Source organism: Oryx dammah, unplaced genomic scaffold (assembly GCF_014754425.2).
Source record: "Oryx dammah isolate SB20612 unplaced genomic scaffold, SCBI_Odam_1.1 HiC_scaffold_1, whole genome shotgun sequence".
NCBI classification, from domain to species: domain Eukaryota; kingdom Metazoa; phylum Chordata; class Mammalia; order Artiodactyla; family Bovidae; genus Oryx; species Oryx dammah.
Window position 1 is genome coordinate 101,580,349 of NW_024070185.1, and position 15,668 is coordinate 101,596,016.

A 15,668-nucleotide genomic window follows, 5' to 3' on the forward strand; every position below is an offset into this window, starting at 1 on the left:
AAGCTCTGGGCTCGTAGTTCAGGCCAGAAGGTAGCAGTCTCATCCACTCCTTTAAAGAAGGACCCCATCCTCTGAACCCAGCCAGGGGCTGCCTCAGGCTGGAAGGGGAATGATGCTGGGGACCCAGAAGAATTTGTCTCTGCTGAGAATTTGACTCTGCTGAGAGTCACGCACACGAGGAGCTTCCTCACCAGGCCTGCAACATCTGTTGGGGGGAAGAAAGGAATTAAAGCAGGGGAGGACTGGATTTTTGAAACCTTTCCAGTGTCATTCGAGTGCATTCTGCGGGAAGCCCAGGAGTTTGGAAGGGCTGCCGTGGCCTGGATGTATTTCCTGATTGGAAAAAAAAGGCAATACGTTCAGCAAATTTAATTTCATAGTTATGCTCATGGTAGGGCCCTTGGGAAATAGATACTTGGAATCCTAGGATGGCAGAGCACAAAGCCTCCTTTGAAATCCCTCTATCCTGGAGTCCTAACCTTTTATTTTGTTCCTTAGACCCCTTTGGCAGGCTGGAGAAGATCATAGACCCCTTCTCAGAATTTGTTGTTCAGTCACTAAGTTGTGTTCGACTCTGGACTGCAGCACGCCAGGCTCCCCTGTCCTTCACTGTCTACCGTGGTTTGATCAGATTCATGTCCATTGAGTCGGTGATGCTATCTAACCATCTCAGAATAGAGAACTTCTTTAAATGCACAAAATACAAAACAAAAGACTACAAACGAAATGAATTATATTGAAATACAAATGTGTATGTTAAATTGTGATCTCCCTTCCCCCGTGGCTCAGAGGGTAAAAGCGTCTGCCTGCAATGCAGGAGACCTGGGTTCGATCCCTGGGCCAGGAAGATCCCCTGGAGAAGGAAATGGCAATCTACTCCAGTACTCTTGCCTGGAAAATCCCATGGACAGAGAAGCCTAGTAGACTACAGTCCATGGGATCGCAAAGAGTCGGACACGACTGAGCGACTTCACTTTCACTTTCCTCAAACATATGCTTCTTTATTCTTGCCTTGAATAATGAGATCTAATGGCAGGTCCGATAATGACCTCAATTTTGAAGTGGTGACCGGCCTCACTGATACATTTGGAGCTCTCTGCAGCAATGACTGTAACGTGACGTGTAAAGATCTGTGACCGTTACCGGTGCTGTGGATATGTTCCCTGCATGCCTTAAGCTCATGTTTGAGGGAAGTGCTCAGCTTCAACTAGAGGCTGGCGAAAATGACAGTTGTAGTTTTTCCTGCTCAAGTTCATGGACCCCTGAAATGCATCCATGGAGCCTTACAGGGACCCCAGATTGAGAACCCCTGGATCCTCCTCAACCACACTAACAAGTCTGGGATTTAGGGAGGGGAATGGCTCAGTGGGTAAAGAATCCACCGGCCATACAGGAGATAACAGGAGAAGAGGGTTCAGTCCCTGGGTGTTAAAGATCCCCTGGAGGAGGAAATGGCAACCCACTCCAGTATTCTTGGAGAATCCCATGGACAGACGAGCCTGGAGGGCTACAGTCCAAAGGGTCACAAAGAGTCAGACATGACTGAGTGACTAAGCAAGGACACACACGCACACGCACACACGCAGAGGTTTAACTTAGATGACCAAGTAAGCAAAGTAATGGGCAGGAGGAGTGGGAACCTGGCCTGGGGCGACCGCAGGCACACTTGTTCAGTAGAGACCTCAGCCAGCTGCCCAGTCAGCTGAGCAGGGAAGACAGAGACCTTTCTGAGTTGTGAGGCAGGCCTGGAGCTGAGCCTGCTGTTCCCTCAACCCCTTCCCCGTGTGGGAAGAAGCAGGCCTTTCCCATTCATGGCAGAATCAGAGGATCCCTGGTAAGAGTAGAAAGACCTCCTTATCTGCTACATTTATCAGGCACCTGTTAGGGACCAGGCTGTGTGCCAAACGCTTTCCATACCATCCCCAGCAGTTCCCTAGCAATCCTATGACAGTATGTACTACTATCCCCATTTTGCAAGTGAGGAAGCCAAGGCTCTGAAAAGTGAAGTACTTAGACCGTGATCTCCCAGGGAGTGCCGTCACTGTCAGAGCCCAGGTTGACACTCAGGCCTGCTGGATTCCCATGACCTGCCCTGAAGACACTAAAAACGCTTGACCTTCTGAGTCCTTGCAGTTTCTTTAACAGAGTGCAGCCAGCCTGCTGGGCCCTGTCCTAGGTGCTGGGTGCACAGATATTTACAAATCATGGGCCTTGCCTCTAAGAAGCTCTGTCCAGGGTGAAGCCAGGCATCTCGACACCTAAGCCTGAGAAGTCTAGTCCAGCAGAGCATCGATGACTATCTGGTTCCCAGTTGCATCCCCCAGCACCCAGCAGAAGGTCATGAGAGCAGGGAGGGAGGGAGAAAAACTCCCATAGTCAACAACAGGCCTTTATCTGTAGACTGTGTGAGGACAGGCCAGCTTGCTCCCCAGCCCAGGGGACTCGGATCTCACCCATGCAGTGTCTGCTGTAGGTGACAATACCGCCCCCTGCCCCATGCCAGCCAAGAGGAGCCAGCTGTGCCCACAGCTGTCAGGGCTGCTGCTCCACCAGCCCCGCCAGGTGGAAGCCCTGGGCCTCAGGGGCAGGCTTCCCTGGACCAGCCTCAGCTCCATCCATGGGAGAAGGTGCCAGGATGTTCTGGAACAGTGCTCCTGGTGGGGAGGGGGGGGTGTTCTGGGGTGGGGGCAGGGAATGGGGCCCTTATTCATTGAGATTTTGGCGGGAGGGTGGGGGGCTTTTTATTTGAAGTTTATGACCTGCCTGCCTTTCAGGACCCAACAACTCATAAATTTAAAGTACCTATGAAATTTCTGTTTCTCTGGGCCAGTCAAGCCGGGGCTTTTCAACAGAGCAGTTTTTATTCCCTTTACTCAGTGTCCTCTAAACGTCTGACTGCTCCCTTGTGGGGAGCTCAGGCCTCTGTCTTAACCCCGTGGCCTTTTAAAATAAATTAGAATAGGATGGGAGGGAAGTACCATTTATAGAGTGCCTACATGTGCCATGCATTATCACCAATACTCAGAACAACCCCGGGAGGAAGGGTAAACCATTTCTTGTAAGTTCCCTCACTCTGCACACGAGGTTTAGAGGCTCTGCACTTTCCCCAGGGTCCACAAACCTAAAGGCTGAATGGTGATGACATAGATAAAGTGTCAGTTACAGGGCTCGGCCCTCAGTGACAGCTGTTGTTATTACTATTGCTTTCACCTTGAAAGTAGGTTAAAGTGGTGGTTGCTCAGTCGTGTCCAACTCTTTGCGGCCCCATGGATTGTAGCCCACCAGTCTCCTCTGTCCATGGAATTTTCCAGGCAAGAATACTGAGTGGGTTGCCATTCCCTTCTCCAGGGCATCATCTTGACCCAGGGATCTAACCCATGTTTCCTGCATTGCAGGTGGATTCTTTACTGTCTGAGTCACTAGGGGACCCCCTATCACCTTGAACATGATCTAATTTTTTTAATATAAATTTAATTTTTAAAGTACGTTGTTGCAAAAGACAAATACTTGGTCATTTTCTCTGACTTATTAGCTGTGATCTCATACCTTGAACCTCATTCCTCTCATCTCATACTTCAACCCTGAAGGGCCTCTGAACCCAGGGAACCAGGCCCCCCGCCAGATGGTGATGGGGTTGAAGCACCAGTGAGACCTGTGCCCTGCTCATGGCCACATGCGTTGGACTGACAGGTGCATGGGCTTCGGGGCCACACAGACCAGCATTGCATTCTAGGCTGCAGCTGCAGGACACACACAGTCCTGGTCTGAGCTGACACTTTAAGACTGTCTCTCAGCCCCGCAGAGCTGACCCTTAGGAATCTGGTGCCTTTTCTTCCCTCTAGTTGCCTGGCCAGCTTCACTGCCCTAGTGAACAACTTCCGATCTGCTTCTGATCAGGTTTTAAGGTCTCATTTTTTCCTGGATATGGTTTGGGGACAGGGAGCAGATTTTATGGGACCAATCCACTCATCCCTTGGATTTCCCTAATTCTCCCAGAAACTCTTGGCTGTAAACCTGGGATCTTCGAAAACAACTTTTGCAACCCTTGTACTACACTAGACCTCCATCTGCTAGAATTTTCCTGAAGAGAGTGGGGTCTAGACTGACAATTGTCTGACTCCCTCCTCTAACTAAGCCCTTCATCTTTGCTGAGCATGAGCGAGTTGCCTGCTCAGGGCAGCGAGCGAAGCCTACAGCCACCTAGAAGAGCCTTGGAACACAGGGGCCAGTTATCACCCAGTGAAGTTAAAAAGAGCAACAGGAACTACAGTGTGTGTGTGCCCTTTCAGAAATGAGAGGAAGCCTTTCACAAGACAGTAAAAGGGCCTCCACTTCCCAGATTTCAATCAGGTCTTTTGGCAGAGACTGTTAGGGTGTTTCTATTCCAGCCAGCAGGCTTGTTTCTCTATTTGAAACAACCCCAGAACCCCGAAAGATGGGGACAGATTTCTCACAAGCACCACTCTTCCCAGCACCGCTTAAGGACCTTGCCCCTGCTCCCTCGCCGACTCTTCCATCCCATTCCCTCCCCAAACGTGGCTGCCTCCCAGCTTCTGGTGAGGAAAGAATGCGTGGTGCTCCCAGGGATGCTGGCAGCGGCCCCACAGCTTGGCTCTGAAGTCAGAACCATCTGGTGGAGTGAAGGAAGTCAGGACGGTGCCCACAGAGACAGCTCTCTCCTTGGTGGCAGCCCCACGCCAGCTGGATCACCGGGCACGGGGCAGGAGACACGAGGAGACAGTTCCAGTGCAAGAGAGATTTGGGCCAGTTGTCTTTGAAACTCAGCGCATCCCTGAATTCATGTTGCTTCCTTCTTTCTCTTGCTTTTGTACATGTTTCTTCTAGGGACTTCTGGGATTCATTGGTCTGGTCGGGGAGCCAGGAATCATGGGAGAAAAGGTAAGTCACATTGGAGGGAATATCTAAGCAAATAGAGCTTGTGTTTCGAAATGTTAAAAAGGTGAAGGGGCCAGTTGCCCTGGGGATTTCAGACCTCTCTCCCTGGCCTTTCCTCCTGTCTTTCGTTGGCCTTCCAGACCCTCAAAGAACCACTGTCACTTGTCCCAGCACTACCCTGCCCTCCGGCCAGTACCCGCAAGTGCAGCCAGATGTCTGTGAGAGTTATCCCTGTGGTCTGCGCTGCTCACGGCTGTAAGGGGGAGGCAGATTTACCTTTTAAAAAAGCATCCCAGTTCTTTAAGTTGCCTTATGAATGCCAGCAGGTGTGTTTTACAGACCAGATAACCAAGGCTCCAGTGGGGGAGGTGACTTGCTCAAGGTCACCCAGATGGGAAGTGGCAGAGCTGGGATTCGAACCACGTTAAGTGCCCGTGGCCACACCTTGCTGGGCGTCTTGGCTTCTGGTGACTCTGGGTGGTGTGGTCATAGATCCTGGACAAGTCTTTGTCCCTCTCTAGTCCCCGGAGGGCACTCTGCGCCTGTCCCCACAGAGCCGCCCACAGCCGTGACCTCCCTGCATTGCTGTCTCCATCACAGGGTGACCGGGGCATGATGGGACCCCCAGGCGCGCCCGGACCCAAGGGGTCGATGGTAAGGAGCAGTCTGCATCCCCTTGCCCTCTCCTGTCCCAGCCACGGTGACAGCTCTGCTGTCGTCTGCCTGCCTCTGGGAACCCCAGGCCTTCACAATGACCAGATCCTTCCTCTCGGGGTCCTGGCTGCTGCCCGCGTAGCCCTGGGCTGGGTCGGAGCTGGCCGAGGCAGGACTACAGATGGAAGAGGAACCTTCCAGAACTGATTCCTCCTTGTTCATCTCTTTCTTGGTAGGGCCATCCTGGAACCCCAGGTGTGGTGGGAAACCCAGGAGAGCCTGGACCTCTGGTAAGCAAAGCCTTCGTGTTCGCTGAGCTCAGACTTCACTGTTGGGTCACGGTGGAGTCTAGGTCTCAACGCCAGGCAGACCTGGGTCAGATCCCAGCTTCCCACTACATTGCCAGAGCAGATCGTGGCACTTTTGTGTGCCTGAACTGTGCTTATCTGAAAAAAACAGAGAAAATAATCTTGGTCATGATAGAGCGAGCACACAGGTGAGATGAAACCAGGCAGCTGATGTCCATTACGTAGGGACAGTCATTGCAGGGAATGTCAGGGCCATAAGCACTGCTGTTGCTCTCTTCATTCACTCAGGAAATACCATGTCACACGTCCATTCCAGGGGGTGCCATCAACAGGGCAGAAAGCTGTCCTTGCCCTTTAGGAGCTCGTCTTCTGGCGTGGGGAAAGAGAAGGCGGTAGATAAGTGACCATTGCTTTGGAGAGAGCAAGGGAGAAGATGGGAAATGCTGGGACAGATGGGCGGAGGGTCCAAGGATGCAGGGGTTCTGGGCTTCTCGTGAGGACTGAAGTATCAGGGATGTTGTTGAGGATTCCAAGGCAGGGAGGGGTGGCAGAGGCAGTGCTGGGTGCTGAGGAGGAATACAGAGCGCTAGCCCAGGGGCAGAAAGCCTGGTACTCAGCGTCATCCAGAGATTGAGGTTCTGGGCAGCAGGCGGCCCTGCCAGTCCTCTATAGCTTTTTTTTTTTTTTTTTAATTTGGCCCTGCCAAGTCTTAGTTGTAGCCTGTGGGATCTTTAGTTGCAACATGCACACTCTTGGTTGCGGCATGTGGGATCCAGTGTCCTGACCAGGGATTGAACCTAGGCCCCCTGCACTGGCAGCCACTGGACCACCAGGAAAGTCTCCACAATCCTTTTGATGAGGGGGAAAGCTCATAGTGCAGACTAGGATCAAAAGCCAGCGCTCTGGGCTCTTGATGGCATGGTTTCCCCCTGTTTGTGAGAAGGAAGAAAAAAGTTACATCTGGCCTGGGGCTGGAGAGACTGGTTAGCAGACTGAGGCATCCATCTGAGGGTCCTAGCCCAACCAGCCGAAAGGCTGCTGGCCCACCTTCCTTCCCAGTGCTCAGAGGACCCAAGGACCAGGGCCCAGCAGATGGTCCTGGAGATGGTGTGCTTGGAGTTCGGGAGTGTGGGAGGTGCTCAGGGCAAGGCAGAAGTCAGAGAACAAGGATGCTGGGGCTCTATCATCAAATCCCAGCTGTGTCCCTGGGTCTGGACCTCCCTGAGCCTCAGTCTGTGCATCTGTCCAGTGGGAGGAGGAAAGTCTGAAAAGAATTGATGGGACAAAAAGGAAGGCCAGAAGGAGATGAGAAAACAGCAGGGCCTTCAGGCCAGTGCATAGAAGGAAGCAGTAGGCCTCCTCTGCATTCCCCGCCTCCATGGCTCTCTGGCCCCTCCCCATCCCATTTCTTCAGTGCTTCCATCTGTTCAGTGGGTTGGTTCTGACTTAATGAGGTCAGACAGTGAGTTGCTGCCTTCAGATACCAAGGTTGCCACTGATCTTCCTCTGTTACAGTGTGGGGCTGGACACTTGGGTCTCTGGACACCCAGCTGCCCCCAGTGCCCCTGGGGAAGTATGATGGCATGGGAGTCCAGAAAGCTTTAGAATTAGACACTTTAAGTCAAATCCCGGCTCCCTCTTTGTTAGCTGTGTGATTGTTGGCAACATCGATAGCATCTCTGAGCCTCAGTTTCCGCATCTGTGAGTCGGCATAATACCACCTTCATGATGAGACTGTTGTGAGACATAAATGTCACTGCGCATGACGTAATGTTTCGCCAACTACCTGCATATAGCAAGTGCTTAATGAGTGGGAACAACAGTAGTCACTATCCCTGTTTGTTAGATATGATACTTTCTACTATTATTAGTCGGATTATTACTATGAAACTGACATTTCTGATAATACTGTTCATAGCTGATTGGCATTTTTCTTTTCCAATCTCTGTAACATCCATGTTCTACAGTCCACTGAGGTCAGCCAGGGTTACTACCTCCATTATTTGGAGGGGGAGTAGTCAGGCCCTGGGTCCCTCAGTTTCTGACCTCTTCCCCCTTTGAGAGAGCTGACAGCAACCTTTTACTGAGGACCTCCGAGTCATTTCATCTTCCTAGCAACTACAGGAGGCAAAAACTCTCTTATACCCATTTTATAGATGATGAAACTGAGGCCCAGAGTGTGTAAACCACTTGCAAAAGGTCACAAAATTAGTAAGTGGCAGAGTCAGGATTTGAACCTAGTCTGGTGGAACAGTCTGCTCTTTTAAGCACCCTACTGCCTCTGAGTTAAGACTTGGCTCCTGAAATTTCCCAGTGACGCAATTGCATGCCTTCTGCAGTCTGGGATCCCTCTATAAAATGGTCCGTGGTTCTCACCCAGTCTTCATGTTCTTCATCATCCGGAAGTCTGATCTCTCTTTTTATGGGGCCAAGCCTGGGTCCACACCCTGCTTGCTCTGCTGACAAGGGGTCAGGCTGGCATCCAGCCCCTCACCTTGGCTCTTTAGCAGTTGGGTCTGCACCTCTCAAGGCCTGGAAAAGAGAGCAGAAAGAAGAGTTTTTCCTGAGGCCCCAAACTGAGCTGGGCCTCTCCCTGGTATTCAGCGTGGGGGATGAGGCCACCTCTTCTTGGAAAGGGAGCACGCCCAGTCTAAGAATCGCCGCTTGAGCTGGGAGGCTCTTGCAGCTGTTGGAGGGGTCCTTGGCCTGCGTGGGGTGAAGAGGCAGCCTGACAGCCTGACGTGTGTAGCTGGGCCTGGAACCTCAGAGGGGCTGGGGGCGGGGAGGAACCAGGCAGTGAGGTAGCCTACTTCCTCTTTTCACCTTCCATCCCTCCCTTCCTATCCTGTCTTCTCCAATCCTTCCTGAAATCCTTGTCATCGGCCTGCTCTGGGCCAGGTGCTGGGAATTCCAGGAACAAGGCCAGCTCTGTGTTTTCTTTTCCTCCCTCCCTGTCTCTTCTTGTCATCCCTTCATCAAGACGAGATAACCTGGGCCTCCTCCCTGGGCCAGACCCTGCTCCCTCCTTTATGCCTCCCCCACCCCCCTCTCCTCTGCTCAGCCTCTCCCCTCCGCCCCTCCCCGCTCCATGCCTGCTTCCCCTTCACCCTTCCTCACCACAGGGCCCTGGTCTGTCTCTGCCCCTTGCCCTCTGGCTCTTTCTGCCCTCTTCAGAGGCTTCTGGATGCTTTCAGGTAGTATTCCAGGTCAGGGTAGGAAACAGGACTTGGGACCCCCATATTCTTCTGACTGATGGAGAGAGAAAGAGTGAAGTGGGTGTTGGAGGAGGCTTTGGTCAAGAATGTCTTCCTAGCTTCTGGTTGTTGATTTTGAGATAAAGAAGGAAGTGGCTCATCCATCCAGGATGCCTTCTCCCAGCTACTGGATTCCCAGGCACTGACTCCTGCTCAAGGTGGCAGCTCCTTGACTGATTCTCTGGGTGGGGGCGGGGGTGGCAATGGGCACTACAGACCTTCCTTCCCACTGGGCTAAGTGCTTAGTGTTTCTTTCTGGAATTGCTGGGCTCAGGAGGGGCCGCTCCCAAGCAGTGCCTGTCTGAGGTTGCAAGCCTGGCCTTCCGTGTTATCCCCCAGTGTTAATTTCTCAGTTGTGTCCAACTCTTTGTGACCCCATGGACTGTAGCCCACCAGGCTCCTCTGTTCATGGGATTCTCCAGGCAAGAACACTAGAGTAGGTTGCCATTCCCTTCTCCAGGGGAATCTTCCCGACCCAGGGATTGAACCCAAGTCTCCTGCATTGCAGGCAGATTCTTCCGTGTTGTACTTGCTTCCGAAAAGGGGGCTTCTCCAGATTCTTTCTCCTCCCACAGGGTCCTCCAGGATCTCGAGGCCCACCGGGCATGAGGGGAGCAAAGGGACGCCGGGTAAGTGGGGGGCCAGCCCCCTGGGGCAGACGCTGGCAGGGGCCACCTGCTTGGAGAGATCCCTCCTGATCCTTCCCGCCACCCCCCACCCCCAGCCCCACAACTCCAGACCTGAGATCTGTGACTTTCAGAGTACCAGCCAGGGTTCCGGGCTCCTGCTGGGTGTGACTCTCACTGTGCACTCTCAGTGTGGGAACCCCACTCATCTTTCGCAGCCCATTTCTGAGTACCAGGCCTTGCCATCCAGTAGGCACATCGGGGCTCTGTGGCACCAATGCTTTGTCTGTTCTTGTATTTGTTCGTGCATTCATTTGCCTGCAATTAGGTACCTCCTAGGGGCCAGCCATTGTTAGAGGTTCTGTAGATATCATGAGAATAGCACCCGCAGGACCCCTGCTTGGCTTTGTGGCTCCATCAAGGCCAAACAGACAGTAAAGGGTCATTAACACATTGATAGCAGCCTGGGAGCCTGGAGGAGGCATCTCACCTGGGAACACTTCAAGCAGAGGCAGATGCTTGAACGGATGCCAGGTTCCAGAAAGAAAGGAAGCCCTAGGGTGAGCTGGAGTGGCATGTTTAGGAATCCCCATTCAATAGAGGAGCCAGGGAGAGGAATGAAACCAAGAATTAGAAGGTATCGAACCAAGTGGGCCTCAAACACCACAGCTAGACCTATGGGCAATGCTTCAAGGGTAGTGGGGAGCCACAGAAGGTTTTACACAGGGCTGGCCTGAACATGGTAGCCAGAGGTGATCACTAATACTTACTCTGTGCTGAACACTATCTATCACATGCCTTGACCCAGTTAATCATCAACACGACCCTATAATTAAGAATAGGTGCCAGTCTTAATTCTCATCGTACAGAAAAGGAAAGTAAGGCTCAGAGAGGTTGAGTGACTTGCCTTAGGTGGCACAGCTAGAAAGTGGCAGGACTGTGTTTTGAACCCAGGGAATCTGACTCTTTTGGAGGCAGGGAGGGCTGATGGGGTGGTTTCCTCCCCCCAGTGGATGTTCAGGTGCCAGGAAAGCAGCTTTGTGAAAGGAAACAGGATGGCACGGGCAGAGCAGGCGGCCCGGCCTGTATTCAGGCTTATTCAGGGAATCTGAGACGGCTCTTCTCTTCCTGGCTGAATTTCAAGTAGTTGAACAATTTCCCCTGAACCAGATGGTCTGAGCAGTCGGCCTGCGAGAGGTGAGATTTAGAGGCATTCCTTGGACCCGACAGGGCCTCTCCCTGTGCCATGTCCTGGTCTCTGCCAGTGGCTGAGGCCCGTTGGCAGCCGGGTTCCACCTTGGCCCTCTGCACATCCTCTCCTGCCCCAGGATGCCAGGTTAGCGGGAGGGGGAGCTGCCCTGCCCCACACAACCTGCCGGATGCACAGGCTCAGGCCCCTGTCAACTCACAGAGCTCCCCACAGCCGTCTGACCAACTTTCCCAGTGGTGGCTTGAAGAAGGTATCTCCTCCTTGAGAAAACCCAGGTTCCCGACCACAGAATCTCCAGGGCTGGAAGGGGAACTTCAGGAGCACAAGCCCCCTCCCCTGGCTGGGCTTGGTGGAAATGCAAAACCTGTGGGACCACATGCCCTGGGTCCCCTGCCTGACAGGCCACGTTTGGCCACTTCATAGATAATGTGGTCCCTGAGGGCGGGCGGGGACTGGAGACATGCCCGCTGAGCCAGTTAAAGAGCTCGAATCTGGGTCAGCTCCCTGTGTAGCTCCTGGCTTGCCCTGTGACCCTGGCAAGCCCTTGCTGCCCTCTGGGCCTCAGTTTTCCCAAATGCACTCTGGGGAATGAGCTTGGACACCTGCAAAGCCCTGCCTATTCTCTGCCCGCGTGCAGGATGGGCCCCGCTACCCACTGCCTGTCTCCCCTACCCCTTGACTCCCCTACCCCCCTGCCTGCAGAAGAATGAGCACTAAGAGGTCAAGTTCATGGCCAGGATGGGGCCTCAGACCCTCAGCTCTTCTTGGTAGAGCTGCTGATCAGGGTCTGGGTCCATGGGTCACATAGGGGCACATCTCAGGCTTTCCAGTGACCAGCTCGGGGACCTCACGCCAGCTTCTTCCCCCACCCCCCGTTTATCTGGCTGCACCGGGTCTTAGTGTAGCATTCTTTGCCAGATGCAGATCTTTTTTTGAGGCATGCATTATCTTTAGCTGTGGCATGTAGGATCTAGTTCTCCAACCAGGAATCAAACCCTGGCCCCCTGCATTGGCACCTCGGGGTCTTAGCCACTGGACTACCAGGGAAGTCCCTCACGCCAGTTTCTCTGTAAGGCTCAGTGGCTGACATTAGGTGGAAGTTGTAAGGAGTCAGAATTTGAACTCAAGTCAGCCAAATGCCCAATTTTTTCCCACTGCTAACCGGTCACTGTTTATCAGTGTGGGGATGAACTCCCTGTCTCAGGGAGTATCAGGTGAGAGCCTGGGGCAGGATATTGCAGAAGACAATGTCTAAAAGTCCTCTTACTTGGGAGACTCTGCTATCTCTCTCCAAAACCACTTTGACAGAGTCATGAGGGTTCTGCGACCCAAGAGCCTGCACTGAGCTCTGCTCGTGTGAGCGGGGTTGAGAACTCAACAGATCTGGCTTTGAATCCCGGCTCCTCCTCCCCTCTGACCTTGGGCAGCTGACTTACCCTCCCTGAAACCCCAGCTTTTCCTCCGTAAAAGGGGTCAGCGGCAGAACCGACCTCTTTGGATGGCTGTGGGGATATACTTCCTCTGCCAACACTGCCCATGGTAAGCACCTGGAGGGGCAGCGGTGCGTAGCGAGTGCTGGGCACATGTTCACTCCCTTTTCATCCCTTATTCACAAGAACTGTGATTGGCCGGATTTTCTGTCCCCTGGGGCTCCGACCCGCCAAGCTAGAAGCCTAGCCTGGCTGGGAGGCAGCCCCAGCTGTGACTGCGAACCTGTTCCTGGGGAGTGGCTACACAGGAACCGATCTGTGGCTCTGAAACCTGGACCCGCCTCCCGTGTTCAGTGCTGCCCTGGGGAAGGAAGGGGCAGGTTTGGGGCACCCGCAGGACATAGGATGAGCTGCAGAGAGGCCGAGCAGGGTTAGGTTCGCCTCTCCCTGCACAGGGGAACTGGGGAGGCGGGTGGCTGGGGCCCCTCTCCCCAGACAAGAAAGCTTGGTCCTATTTCCCCCAGCCAACCCCAGGTGCTCCCAGAGGATAGCAGTGCCTCCCAGGTAAGAGGGATTTTAGATATTGTCTCCTGGGACACCATGCCCTGGCCCTGACTTGCATACCCCCTGTGATGGAGAACTCACTCCCCCACTGATAAATAGAGACGGGTAGTGGTGGGAAAAAATGGGCATGTAGCTGACTTAGAGTCACATGCTGTTTCCTCCACCTACTATCAGGGCCGCCACAGGCTATTTCCGTATATGTCAAATGAGGAAAATAGCTTTAACTATGATTGCTGCTGCTGTTGATGCTATTATTATTATTATAGATCTCATAACTTTTCTCACAGACAGACTTTGATTTCCAGAGTAAAGAGGGTGCTGTGTGATTCAGGCCAAGCTATCAATACCTCTGGGCCTCTGCTCTGTTCCTAGAGCTGTCCCTTTCCAGGAAGGTTTATGCTCAGGTAGAAACAGAGGTCGGGGCTCATCTCTGGAGGACCCAGAGGCCTGCCATCAGCTCAGCCTCTGTCCCAAGTCTCAGGACCTGGGATGCCCTGCATCTCCATCTATCTCCATCTCTACCGGGTCCTGTCTATGAATCAGGGGTGTTGAGTCCAACAGGTGGTCTGACAATATCCACCTGAGACTGAGGTGCAGAGAAAGAAAGGGGCTTCCCTGGGGTCACACAGCAAGCCAGCAGCAACACCAGAACTTTCACTCACACCCTCTAATCCAACCTCGTCTTGAACCCATGAACATTCTCAGCCTGATATAAGCTGCCTATACTAAGGAGGGGCCTGAATCCAGACTGCCCAGGCCAGCCATTGCTCTGCGCCCCTGCCCTTGGGGAGCCTGCAGCCCCCTTTGGCAAAATCAGATCTTCTGAGAACTTAACTATATGCCAGGTGCTGAGCTGCCTGTGTGTATTACTTCCTGCCTTGAGGGAGCGATTTCTTATTCCCATTTCAGAGATGGCACAACTGAGGCTCAGTCAGGAGCTGTCACTTTCCCCTAGACACAGCATTTCCTAAGCAGCACTGTGCCTGGTGCTGGACCCCTGGTGGTTCTGGGCGGAGGCCTGAGGCACCAGGAGCAAAGACTCCCAGCCACGTGGTCTCCTGGCCCAGGTTGATTCCATCTGTGAGCACTATTTAAGGCTGCGACGTGGAGTTGAAACATGGGGAGCCCCAAGTAGCTGATAAAAGGAATGATAACTTTTTCTGGTTCCATTATTCATTCAAAATACCCCTGTCCAGTATTTAAATGATTTCTCAGTTTTCTCATCCCTCATACCCCCTCCCCTGAGATGCCTCCCTGGCCCCTTTTGTGGCTGGTCTCCATACCCCCAGACTAGGGTGGGCCAGTCTCCTTCACAGCCTCCTCCTCCTCGTCTTCCCAACCCCCAACACACCCTTTCTGGCCCCTATAGGACGAACACTACACTGTTCTCCATGGGGGACCCCAGGGCACCCTCATCTGTGTTCCTAAGGGAGGCCCATAGAACCCTGCAGGCAATATCAGCTGCTTATATGCTAAGGGACCGTGAACAAATTCCCTCCCTTGCAGGGCCTCAGTGTTCCCATCTGTGCAGTGAGGGGAAAGGAGAGAGTCTGTCTGCCACCAGGGGCCTCCCAGTTCTCAAAAGACCAGACATCCTATCTCAAGGGTCAGATTTGACCCCAAGGCTCCAGCCACAGCTGCCCTGTGCCTGCCCCTCCTCATATGAGCTGGGCTAGAGTAGCTGCTCATCTGGCTGGAGAGGGGGCAGCTCCACACGTCCGACCATGTGGAGACCCTCCCCAGGGTGTCCTTTGTCAGGTTCCCCCGAGGACTGTGGTCCACAAGCTGCTTCAACCCCACGTGTGCTCTGGGAAGAGCAGGGGACGGGGTCTGAAGACCTGGCCACCGGGACGTGGCCACATGTCTCTTGGCTCTGCCCTCAGTTTCTGAATCTGTGAAATGGGTTGGCTGGCTGATTCCACCCTGCCCCCACCCCCCACTCCTCCCCCTCCAAGGTTTCTTTAAACAGGATTTAAATTTACCACCAGGCCCACTCCAGAATGGTAGGGCCTCTGACTACGTCCACCTACGCCAAGCCCTCTGCAGAGCCGTGTTAGCAGGCACATTGCTCTGGCTGACCCACCTGCGGGTGGGGAGTGTGTGGGAGGCAGGGAGGAGGAGGGAACCCCCACTTGTGCAGGGAAGAACTCAAGGCTCCGGGCAGCCCCGCCCTCCTGGTTCCCAGCCCAAGGGAGACCCCTGCTGTCCACTGTGCAAGCCCCTTTTTCCTATTCCAGGGACCCCGAGGACCGGACGGACCAGCTGGGGAGCAGGGGTCCAAGGGCCTGAAGGTACTGACCCCCACCCTCTTCCTCTCATCTCCTGACCCAAGATGCTGGGTCAGGAATCCAGGCTCGCCGCCTCCTCTGTAACAGGCCCCTTGGGGACAGCAGGGTGTCCCTGAGAGGCTGCAGGGCATGCTCCTGAGAGCTCATCTGGCCACCCTTCCTGGGGATGGCATGCCTCCAGCGTGGGGGCAGGGAAGGGAGAATGAGCCATCGGACTGAGAGAGACAGAGAGCACGTGAGTGAGAGAGACAGAGGAGACAAGAATGAGAGAGGGGGGCGGAATCAGGCCTGGTCCCTGACTCCCCAAGCCCTTCCAGGATCCCTGATTGCTGAGACGGCTTCCGCCCCCATCGGGACGCAGGGGTCCGTTGTTCTCGACACACAGCTCCTGGCCACTGGCCATCCACTCCCCCGAGTTTGCCCACCTGCATGCTGGGG

At 53.8% G+C, this 15,668-nt stretch overlaps 1 protein-coding gene across 3 annotated transcripts in view; it reads left to right on the forward strand.

Moving 5' to 3' along the window:
- COL27A1 (collagen type XXVII alpha 1 chain) overlaps positions 1–15,668 on the forward strand; it is a 149,661-nt gene that overhangs the window by 88,714 nt on the left and 45,279 nt on the right. For all 3 annotated transcript variants that reach the window (XR_005721023.1, XM_040239871.1, XM_040239881.1), the window contains 5 exons: positions 4,846–4,899; positions 5,497–5,550; positions 5,787–5,840; positions 9,688–9,741; positions 15,180–15,233. Coding sequence is in view for 2 of the 3 variants with exons in the window: in XM_040239871.1 (XP_040095805.1) it covers positions 4,846–4,899; positions 5,497–5,550; positions 5,787–5,840; positions 9,688–9,741; positions 15,180–15,233 (270 nt within the window). In the remaining variant the exon portion in view is untranslated. The remainder of the gene's footprint in view (positions 1–4,845; positions 4,900–5,496; positions 5,551–5,786; positions 5,841–9,687; positions 9,742–15,179; positions 15,234–15,668) is intronic.